At 38.9% G+C, this 12,226-nt stretch overlaps 1 protein-coding gene across 2 annotated transcripts in view; it reads right to left on the reverse strand.

Moving 5' to 3' along the window:
* Window positions 1–3,170: 3,170 nt before the first annotated feature.
* LOC127572206 (guanine nucleotide-binding protein G(I)/G(S)/G(O) subunit gamma-2) overlaps window positions 3,171–12,226 on the reverse strand; it is a 44,486-nt gene continuing 35,430 nt past the window's right edge. For both annotated transcript variants that reach the window (XM_052019150.1, XM_052019141.1), the window contains 2 exons: window positions 11,715–11,808; window positions 3,171–5,061 (listed from right to left, as the gene is read on the reverse strand). In XM_052019150.1, the coding sequence (XP_051875110.1) occupies window positions 4,933–5,061; window positions 11,715–11,801 (216 nt within the window). In that variant the 5' untranslated portion in view covers window positions 11,802–11,808 and the 3' untranslated portion in view covers window positions 3,171–4,932. The remainder of the gene's footprint in view (window positions 5,062–11,714; window positions 11,809–12,226) is intronic.

Below are 12,226 nucleotides of genomic sequence, written 5' to 3' on the forward strand. Positions count from 1 at the left end.
GCCAGTAACAGGACTCTGTTGAAAGTTCATTGACTGGAATGTTCACAATGTTTCTCTCTCACAGATGCTGCCTGGTTTGCTGAGTATTTCCAGCATTTTCTGCCTGTATGGTTATATGCCTTAGCTTGTGTCACATTCATATCAGGGCTCAAATCCTCTTAATGTTTGCATGAAGTGAATGGAAGTCAATTCTCTCACTCCCTCTCTCTTTCTCTCTCTCTTCCTCCTTCTCTCTCTCCTTTCCCACCTCACTACCTTTCCCCTCTCTCCCTGTCACCCCCCCCCACGACTGGAATCATACATAGAACAAAAGAAGATGATTGTGCTTGTTGGGGGTTGACCAACTCAACTCCAAGGCATCGCTGCTGGAGGTCATCAAGGAATCAGAGCAATATTTTGGACCCAACCATCTTTAGGTGTTTTATGTATGATTTTCCTGAGATGTGTATGTGAACAGTTGGCTTTTTGAAATAAAATCTTTGCTTTCATGCTTTGTTTTTCTGACAAGTCTGAAGTGCTGTCTTTTGAGTTTAATGGTCAAATTTTAGAAACAGATAACCAGCAGACGCTATAATAGATTTCCTTTGTCCTCTTTCACTTATTTGATATAATTTCATAATGTATTAGGATATAGGAGACAGTTTGCCTACTGAGCCTGTGCTGCTCTCAGGGTTGTCTGTTCTACAGTGGGGCTCAACGTAACCCCACTCATTACCACCCTCCCTGCAGCAAGTCCCATCCATAAACCCCACTTATAATAAGCCGGACTGTCCCCAATCTGCCCCTTACTGTTGGATTACAATGTTGTCAACTCTACCTGCAAGTCAAATATATTACCACTTCTTTATTGCCACTGTGTCTGAAGCCTGGAATCTCCAACCCAACAATACTGTGGGGAATACCGCTGTGACTCCAGGAAGTGGATTACAGGAGCCTGAAGGCACGTACCACCAGACTTAAGGACAGCTTCTACCCCACTGTGATAAGACTATTGAACAGTTCCCTTATACAATGAGATGGACTATGACCTCATGATCTACCTTGTTGTGACCTCGCACCTTATTGCACTGCACTTTCTCTGTAACTGTGACACTTTACTGTTATTGTTTTTACCTGTACATCAATGCAGTCTGTACTGACTCAGTGTAACTGCACTGTGTAATGAATTGACCTGTATGATCGGTTTGTAAGACAAGCTTTTCACTGTACCTCGGTACAAGTGACAATAATAAACCAATACCAATGCCTTCGAGAGCAATTAGTGATGGACAATAAATGTTGGCCTTGCCCACGATTCTCATTTCCAGCAAGCAACAACGAGATTATGACCAATTTATCATATTGTTATTGAATGAGAGATAAATATTGATCAGGGCACCAGGACCTGTTCTTCAAAATAGTGCGGTGGATTCTTTTAAGCTAACAGGGCTGTGATTTGCCACCTGAACTGAAAAAAGTGCAGTACTGCATTAGCATTGCATTAACGTGCTACCCCACTTTCACATTAACTTCACTGCTGAGGTTTTGATCCCACTTCTGACTAAGTGTTGAGACAACAACCCACCAAGCCATGGCTGACAGAAGTTTCCTCTCAAAAGATAATCAACTTTTTCTCCTTTCAGATATAGAACTGCAGAGTAGATCCAGAAAGGTCTATTTTACATTAACATTTCTGGCATATGATCATTTACTTCCAACAGATCATATTCAGCATGTCTGACTCCCCAGTATATTCTGTCATGTAAATTCTATTGAGAATGTAGCACTTACGTAAATGACTCCACAGTGTTGCAATTACCTATGTTGAGGAAACGTGTCTTTTTTAATGTTTTGTCAACATTGTTGTTGCAGGTTTCCTGTATTTACTCTGCAGAAACAAGCAGCCTGATGTGTTTGAAACAGTGTGAAGATTATAGAAAACATCAGCTGCCACTTTGCAACAACTCCACTCCTAATACCCATTTACTTACTGATCCAGCCAACACCCATGATATCCCCACATCTTACCTGATCAGGATGCGGAGGCCTATTTTGCTGGCCGAATTGTCCTGGACTCCAGCAGCATGGCCTGAGTGCTGTAAGCGTTTCTGGCAGCACAGTGAGGAACCCTCAAACCTAAAGGCTTTGCCAGCTGTCAAAATTGTGAGGGATTTTTAATTAATTTTAAATGTCTCTGACATTTAACATTACTCTAAAGTTATAATTTTCAAGAAGTATCTTACCTTGCTCCCCACATTGAAATCAATGGGGCCTTGAATCCTGTGCAAGGCCTAAAATGGCATTTCTGACAGGCACTTCCCATGTAAAGTCCAGTGAATGGGCATAATAACTGATGGAACACCATTTGGTGTTCATTAGGTTTGGGTCTTCTGGATTCAAGAAAGTTTGTGCAAAAGTCCCAGGCTTGCTGTCTTTGAAGAGGTTAAATGATGGTGATTCCATGCAGAACCACCAGCATTTGCCAGTCAGATCTGATCCATAATTTTTATTTTGTAAAGACATTTTTTGCTGCTGCTGATTGACTTCTGTCTGCTAACCTACCAAACTACCTTTCAGTGCAAATGGAATAGTAAGAAATTTGTTTTTGCTTTACACTTGCACTCATTTACTTTCTGAGTGTCACCCAACTTGATATACAATGAGGCCTCAAGCCAGTATTGAACAGACAAAACCAGAGTCCTTAAAAGGGCAGCACAAGCTGTTCAGGAGACCAGAAATGGAATTTTGCAGGTTGAAGTAGCAGGTTAATACAACGCTAAGGCAGTATTTTTGTGGAGACAGCAGGAAAATCGATCCTCATCTTGTCCCCACAGAGGTCTTTATGCATACTGCTGCTTTAAATTTGGACAGTGTTGGTAATGACTGGAACATCCTGGCTGTTTTTCTTTTTGCTTATCATCCATTATTCAGCCATTATCAATGGAAAAACTGCCATTGTAGTCTTTATGAGATTTCCCACCTAGTAACAGGAAAACTGGTTGATAAATTTCTTCACATGATTATCTTGGACAGGCTGTCAGACTGTGAAGCTCCAGATTCAAAAAAAACATACCATAGTGGTATCAATTTTCCAAGAACAGCACCTTGTTTAATATTCAAATATTAATGGCTCATCACATTTATTAAATGAATAATATTATGCATAATTATGCTGTTTAAGATGCATGTAATTGAAATGTTTTGAAGTTTTTATTTAAAACATACATTGTTCACATGGCATGGAAATGTGCACTACATCATACTTTGATCAGGTTTCCTTATACAAAGCTGACAAAGATATACAACCAGAAATACAATACACATTTTTACATTATACTCATTAAGAGAATTCACACATCCCTTTTCTTCTTGCTGTCACATTTAGCATTCCTGTTGTCCCATACAGGCATTAAAACTCACTGCTGCCATGAACACAAATTTACAGAAAAATTAGACTCAATGAGCCATAGTCATACATGTCATTCTTTCTCATTTTGTAATGTTTTCAATGCAACTGATTTGGTTAATGTGTCATTGTTCGATGGTGATCTCTACTTTTCTGCACTAATGTGGGTCTAGTACTATGGTAAACCACTCCTTGTATTGAATTCGAAATGAAGCAGAGGGCTGGTTTGGCAGTGTAGTGGCAGATGTTGGTACATGCAGATCTAAGAAAATTAGCAATTGAGTAAAAATACATATCTGAAAATATAAAAAAGATTTTTTAAAAGGCGGTGTAATAGTCTGAGGTAAAATCATTTGATCATTCAAAGTTGAGACCCATTTGTTCATCTGCATATTACACTGTTCAAAAACCATTTCTGTGGTTTCATTTGGGTAAGAATATACTGAAAGACCACATCAAGGAATGGAATCATTTGGCTATTAAAATTGTTTTGTTCAACCAATCAATTAAGAGACATTATCAATGTTTTTTTTCCAGTACAATGCTACTTTTGATAATTGGTCTTGTTTTTCAAACATTGGCATGTATGTCTATGTACTATTGTTTTATTGTTTGCATGCAATTTTTACCTGTTATTTTACAATAGTTAAGTTGGTATAAATCTTTATAAATGATTCACTGACAAATATTTCTTATAGTGTTCACAAGCATTAGTGAGAAAATAGGGCCATCAAGAAATTGGCTGTGCTTCATTAGTGATTGATGTTAACGTTTTGTCTTTTGTATATCGATATCACTTCACCAGTTCAGTTAAACTAATTCAATTAAAGGGCAAAAGGCTGAAATATTTTCATGCAATTCTTTTGTTGCTACCACAAATATCAGGATCACTAAACAGATGATTTGCGGATACTATCAGAAATTTTAAGCTACTATACACATACTGTATGTTAGAGGAGCACTAAGAAGAGTCTAAGAAAAAGCAAAGCTGCCAGCTTGTTTGTCTTGCAAATGATATTCCATTTGCTAAATTCTTATTAGGTACATTTCTCTTCCTTGAAAATCAGCTGTCAAAGCAAAGTCCAGCATATTATTGTGCTACTCTAATGCAAAAAGCACATAACCAAATGTTAAAGTACAACACCACAGATCTTGTTTGTTTACTTGTCCATTTAACTTAAATAGAAATTATATTGAAGAACAACAATTATCATTCCAATAAAATTATACATCTTCCTCAGTATTTACCTTTCTTTGAACAACTGTCATACTTTAGACATTAAACTATGAATCATAATTTACGGTCTTTGCAGGAGCAAAAAAATGTGACATCTCTACACTGTTTCATTCTAAGCTGTTTTAGAATCTCTATTTTCTCAAGATAGTTCTTCAGCTTCCATTACCAATAAGGTGACAAGATTCTTTAAACATGCACATCCCTGTAGCTTCCAAGCTTTGTTAAAAATTCTGTGGACAATAATATGTCCACGTTGGTAAAACTCAACATCACTGTTCAGAGCGGCCTGATTTTCAGGCTGGGCGGGTCTTTACAGGATGGCACAAAAGAACTTCTTCTCTCTGAAGGGGTTTTCTGATGCAGGAACTGGTGTCAGTAGAGGATCTTCTTTAGCGTGAGCTTCGCAGTAAGCCATTAAATCTGCTGCTGCTTTGGACACCTGGAAAATGTAGAACAAATTTAGGTTTTTTGCTTTTGCTTTAAGGCTGTGTCTGCTTGGATATAAATGATTTACGACAATGAATAACCAGAGCCAGTCACTAGTTTTCCATTAGAGATTTCCAAAGCCACCTCTTTATAAAATGGTGAATCAATGATATTCATACAAAACAACTTGTCTTAAGTGCAACACATGCCCATGTATCAGAAGATAAGTGCCACTCTGGACCTGAGCTCACAACACAAGTTCTGCTACACTTTCAGAAAGACAACTTTTAGATATAATTTAAATTTTGAGTTCTGTTTACCCTGTCAGGTATATGTCAAAGAACCCAAGCTATAAGGTGATGAAGGGTCTTCGACCTGAAATTCTAACTCTGTTTCTTTTCCCACGGATGTGATCTGCTGAGTCTTTCCAGCATTTTCCATTTTTATAACAGAAGATAAGCAAGTAAGCTGTGCTATCCAAAGTTTACTTTTCAGCCTACATAATAATACCGATTACTTACCAGTCAATCTCCCCGTTTTTAACTACAGTTCCAAAATACTTCTAAATATTTCTGGGTTGAAATTAGTTGAAGCCACTAAAGCTATACAACACCACAGATCTTGTTTGTTTGTTTACTTGTCCATTTAACTTAAATAGTGCTTATCCTACTGCTCTGCTGTAACATTACTGGAAGAACTGTCTCAGTTGGAGTAAAAGGTAGTTTCCATGTATCTCATAACAGGCAACAGGTCCGGTATAAATTCATCCCTTTATTTCTCTGGCTACAGAAAGTAGTAACCAGACATAAAGGTCGGAAGACTAGCTTCCAGGTACTGTCAATTGATAGACAGAAGAGAAGAGACTGCAGATGTTGGAATCTGGAACCAAATAAATTAATGCTGGAAGAACTCGGCAGGTCAAACAGCATCTGTGGAGGCAGAAGGTGTGAGTCGACACTTCAGTTTTTTTAATGTCATTTGATGGTCCAGCCTACGAGTAATGTCTTTGCCATGAAATTATTAGAAGTCAGGCATTTCAAGACATCAGCTATATTCGGTCAAGGCCTCTGATAAAATAATGGCTTGGTCACTGCATCTAAGTTGGTAAATAGATGCCTCAGTTTCATATACTTCTATCTGATATTTCTAAGTGAAAACACAAACCTGAAGCAGGGAAATATAGAATGCATTAGAAATGTTATAGTGGAACAAATTCCTACAGGCAATGATAATAGCCATTTAACTTGTTAAGCTCTCCACATTTAAACGAAAATTCAGGTTCACATAATTAAAAGCACCATCCAGCATTCAGTTCAAGAGTACAGCTACAATTCCCAATCTGTGCTGGATCAACTGCCCTTACTTAGGACATGAATTAGGCTTCTACAATTTGCCTCGTTGTCATTGTGCCAAGAGGAACAAAAATCAACCAAGGATCCGCCTCTGGTTACCTCCCTTTACTGCGGATGTTGGGTGGGAGTTTACCATCCTCTACAATCGAATACTCACTACCCATACCTTAAGGCGAGATGGAAAACAAAATGATATTGCTCATCTTTATTGCAATAGTTTTCAGTGGGTGAGTTTACTTCACTATCAGAAATTATTTAATAAAACTATGATTTTTTTGTTTTTCAGAAGAGGAAAATTATGCCATTTTCTGACCATTTGCTTTTTCAGGTTTCTCCATGCCAAATGTAGCCAGGAAATTGGAGAGATCACCAGAAAAGTCCCAGTGATCCTGGATGCTAGTTTTATTATCAGCATAAGTACATCTCAATGGAATGGATGGAAGTATGATGATGGGAAATGGGTCACAAGAGTCTTAATTATATTAGTTTGAAACTATCCTTCAGGGCTTTTGGTCACAACTCTGATCGAGAAGTTCAATTTAAAGTGGTTAGTTCTTAGTGTGCATCATTAATTCTCTACTTTTACACTGTTTCTGTCTGCCATTTTCTTAAGTGATACCTGCCTAGGACTGGCCAGTGACCCTGAAGGCATGTTAAGCAGTCGGCCCATGGCAGGTTAACAAGTATTTTGTTTGAAGGCACACTGCTGGGAAACTCAGTAGGTCTTGACCCTCAACATTGTGCATGACTGAACACTGCACACTCAGGACTTTTCCTTCCTGAGCTCCACCACTGCACAACATGCAAAAGATAACAGTTAGGTCCAAAGCAGGGGGAAGTTGGAAGGGGATGTGGAGGGTGGGTTCAGCACTTCAGTAGGTGAGCAGGCAAGGGGGAAGGTTGCAAGCTTGTGAAGGGCGGTGGAGTGAGGTTGGTGAAGGGCTCAGTGGAGAGCTGGACAAGACTTAAAAGGGGTCTGCCTGAGTGTGATCCCTACCACTTACCGGGGACTTGTTCAGGTAAGTCCCTGTTATATCACACTGATCTTGTGAAAATCCATTTCGGCACGAGAGGCCCATGTGTGGTGCAGCACATACGCAAATGAAAACAAGGGTAAGGAAACACAGTCGTGATTACCACCTACTGTCTTCCCTCAGCTGATGAATCACTGTTTTTTCATGTTGAACAATACCTGGAAGAAGTACTGAAAATCTGGGTGACAAATTTCAATCTCAAAATTCCTGAGGACAATGCAATCAAACATGTTTTAAGTTGCAGAGAAGAGGGAGGGGTGAAGAGAGCAAAGAGAATATTTATGCTGTTATTGGAGACTGTGAAGTTGAATGATAGGGGGTGTAGTGGTCCTGGCTGAGAGAGGGTGGTGATGGCATGTTATTCACGGCTGGTCTTTCTAGAGGAGATGTACATAGAAGGAGATGAATAGAAACAGAGAAGGAGAGAAAAAAATACAAGAGTGTCGCAGTTGAGATATAAAGACTTCAGATGCTGGATATTTGGAAAGAAAGAAAGTGTTGGAAATGCTCAGCAGGTCAGGCAGCATATGTGGTAGCAAAAACCGGTTCTGATGAGAGGTCATCAACCTGTAATGTGAACTCTGTTTTTCACTCTCCAAGGATGTTGCTTAACCTGAGCATTTCTAGTGTGCTCTTTCTTATTTCAGATCCCTAGCATCTGCAATGTTTTGTATCCCACCGTTCCAGAATTTTATTTCTCTCCCTTGTTCTCGTTCATCCCCTTTTGTTTAAAATCCCTCCAGACAGATGAGCTGTGATTAACAATCCTTCAAATCCCCTGTCTCAGCCAGCACAATTTCCATTTGTTCATTCAGTCTCTTTCCATCTCCACTCACAGACATTCCCTTCTGATAAAAGTTGATCAACCTGAAACCTTAACTTGTTTTCTCTGTTCACCGATGCTGCCAGACCTGCCGAGTATTTCCAGCATTTTCTGTTTTTATTTCAAATTTTCAGCATCTGCAGATTTTTGCTTTTTGAGGGAAAAACTTAGTTGACCTTATCCACACCAGTCACCAATCACCTGTTCGAGATTCATTTGTCCATGTAATGTGACTACCACGCAATCCCTTGTGGAGATAAAGTCCTATCTTCACACCAAGGATAACCTCCATCATGTTATGTGGCACTACCATTATGCTAAAAGAAGTAAACTCATGTACACATCTGGCAACTGAACACTGGGCATTCTGTAACCTTTATGGTCCAATATATCCCTCACTTTACTATTATAACAAAACAGGAAAAGAACACTGCTTCATTGAGGGCTGGAAAAAGGAAACAGCCTCATGAATACATATATAGAGTTATAGAGCAATACAGCATGGATACAGGCCTTTTGGCCCAATGAGTCCATGCCAACCATGGTGCCCACTCATCTTGTCCTAATTTCCTGCATTTGGCCCATATCTCTCTAAGCCCCGCCCCTGCATGTACCTATCCAAGTGCTCCTTAAATAATACCATTGTACCTGCCTCAACAACTTCCTCTGGTAGCTCGTTCCATATACTCACCACCGTCTGCGTGAAAAAGTTGCCTCTCAAGTCCCTTTTAAATCTTTCTCCTCTCACCCTAAACCTATGCCCCCTAGTTTTGGACTCCCCTACCCTGGGGAAAAGACTGCTACCATCCATCTTATGCCCCTTGTGATTTTATAAGCCTCCATAAGATTACCCCTCATTCTCCTACACTCCAAGGAATAAAGACCTAGCCTGGCCAGTCTCTCCCTATAACTCAGGGCCTCTAGTCCTGGCAACATCTTCGTAAATCTTTTCTGCCTATCTGAGGTGCCAACCTTGTGAAGCTGCAACACAGGACAACATGCAGGTAGCAAGTCATTTCTGACACCCCAAAGCCTTTGCATTATTTATGTCACATGTCAGCAGCAAGTTGCAACACTCCCCACTTGCATGCATGAGTACAGCTCCGACAACACCAGAAGCCCTACAGCAGTCGAGAGAAATTAGTTCACTTGAATGGCGCCCAATAAACTAAAGCTTCATTCCTATCACTGCCAATGCATCATGGCTGCAATATGAGCCATCTTCAAAATTCACGGCAGTTACTCACCAGGGCTATTCATGTAGCACCTCCCAAACCCTCAAACTTTATCACTAAGGGAGACAAGGGCAATAGGCACATTGGAACACTACCACCTGTAGGTTCTCCTCCAAGTTTCACACTATCCTGACTTGAAAATATTTTGCCATTCCTTCGTTGTCATTGGGTCTAAGTCCAGGCACTCCTACCCAACAGCACTGTGGGAGTACCTTTACCAGAAGGACTGGAGCGGCTCAAAGGCAATTAGGGATCAGGAATAAATGCTGGCATCACCAGCAATGTACAGATCCTGAAAACGGAACAAATAAAACATGAGAAAAACCATTGAATTGAAAACTATAATATGGTTTATGAGCCCACAGTCGAGGATTCTGTCATTTATAATTAAATTATAGGTCTATTTCCATGACTCTGCATTGCTAATGAGGAAGCAGAACTTGAAGGGGATGCTGGTCAGGCAAAAGGCTAGAACACTTTAGCTCCCATTCTTTCTCTGTGTTTCATTCTGAATAGAACTTCAGTTTTATTCAGTTGCTGATTTTAGAATCTATCCCATTCCATCCACATTGCTTTGATTCTGAACCATGTTTACTGAGGCTGTTCCAAGAAAGGATTTGGTCAACAGGTTTAGAGTTGTGCTAGAGGCTGTCAGGATAGATGTTTATGCCAACAGTAACTGGGTTTGAAATGTAATTGAGGAAGTAGGAATGTAAAAACAAACCACTTCCTCATCAGGACGTGGATCAAGTTATCCATGGGTACTCTCCCCACTGTGTTTGTACAGCCTCAAGACTGGAACATATTTGCTCTCCTCCTCTTGGATATGCTATTTTGTGCATCTCAAGAAGTCAAACAAATAACTTCAGAAATCTATGTTGATTTATATAAAAGACATTTTGCAAAGTAGTTTTGTGTTATACATTATATGACTGTTATATATGCTATAGTTAAAAGAATTCTTTTTTCATGCTCATGGTCAACAATGACGTGTAAAAGTGCTGGACTTCCTCTTCTGTTGGTTCTGTAGTTTAGTGGTTTCCTTTCTTAACCATATTTTTAGAACTAAATTGTGATTCATTGTATTTAAGTCATACGGGCTTCATTATTCCACTTATTTTTGACTGGACCAAACCTTATAATTTTAAGCCAATTTAATACAATCTTAAGCAATTTCCCAAACATTCAACACTGTCTTATGATTGATCAAAGATCATTACAGTTAGGCTTCACTTGGTAGCTACTCACGTTCATTTTATCTTTTGTGAATAAGCCTGTACATGTTTTGTAATGCATCATTTCCATGTTTTATAATCAATCCTTTCTTTGCTTTCGATAGACATAGTTCAAAGGTATTATAATGAATGTCAATTACAATGGAATTGAAAATCATTGAGTGTGTTAACCTAGCAGTTATGGCTCATTTAGAACAACTGGTGGCCTCTGCTGCTATATCTGCCACCAGAATATGCAGCCATCAGTGGGAAGACTTCACGTATGCATGAACTGGTTTGTGCTTTTATCACTAACAGTGCAAAATGTAGTTTTAACTGGCTGGTTAAAAGTTGGGTAATAGGAGAAAAGCAGCAAAATGATCCTTTGTAATATTAATTAAAAAAAACTGAAATGAAAGCATTATAAGTAAACACAAGGATTAGTTTCTCCTTTCTGGTGGTTAAATTGTGTCATGTGATGTGCCATTTCTGGTAATCCCGGTAGTTCCAGATTTACTTTTTTTCTCCACGTATTACCTGCTTCAATACATAACTGTGAATTATTAAGCAGTGCCTTAGTTATTTAATCATTTTGTAGATTTGAAGTTACAAACATCTTTTAAGAAGCTTGCAAATAAAAGTGTATATATTTTCACATTGAAGACTAATTTAATGTTCTATAACAAGTGTCTGCCATGAGGTCGAATTATTTACCCAGTTAACCTGACTGAAAGACACAAAGGTATCATTTTACTGCAGTAGTCCACTTACTGAGGAGACAATTTGGAAACCAATCACAGTCCTCAATGATTTCTGATTTTCAATGAAATATCCTTACCTTAGTGCCAGGCAGACTACAAATCTCAAACAAATGGACCGACTAATACATTGACTAAATTACAAGTAATTCTTTTAATGTGGTCAAATTAGGTCTTGGAAATTCCTTTTTCAAATTAATCCCAGTGTTATTATCCAATGTTTGGAAAGTGGAGATTCTGACTTTCGCACCTTTATTCTATCAATGTTGGCTTCCATTTTCAGTTGTTCCACCATCTTCCTGGCTTGTGCTATGCTTGCTGTGTTGTTGCTGGCCATTTGATCTCTGGTGAGTGAAACAGAAAATATTCAGAAAGCAATTTTACCAGCATGGCAGGATGTGATTTTCCTCAGTAAACATAAAGGAGTCAAATTTTGCTGACCTTGTCACCCCATCTGAACAGCATGTATGTACTGCAACCACAATGTTACCTGAGAAACTTCAAGCATAAGATCCTTCTGCACCAAAATTAGTTCACACATAACAGCACATCTCTGCTCATAACATGCACAGGCTTTGGTGGACCGCAAGAGAAAGGATTATTGGAAATAACAAATACCAACAGTGACATTAACAGCTAAAAATACTATAGACCTTATCTGGATCACATTGCAATAGCAGTTGCCATACAACTGAAAGGATATTATTGCCTTTGAAAAAGCAAATATGAAGAAATTTCCATCATAAGGAGAATTAAGAAATT

This window comes from Pristis pectinata, chromosome 1 (genome assembly GCF_009764475.1).
Source record: "Pristis pectinata isolate sPriPec2 chromosome 1, sPriPec2.1.pri, whole genome shotgun sequence".
Lineage (NCBI taxonomy): Eukaryota > Metazoa > Chordata > Chondrichthyes > Rhinopristiformes > Pristidae > Pristis > Pristis pectinata.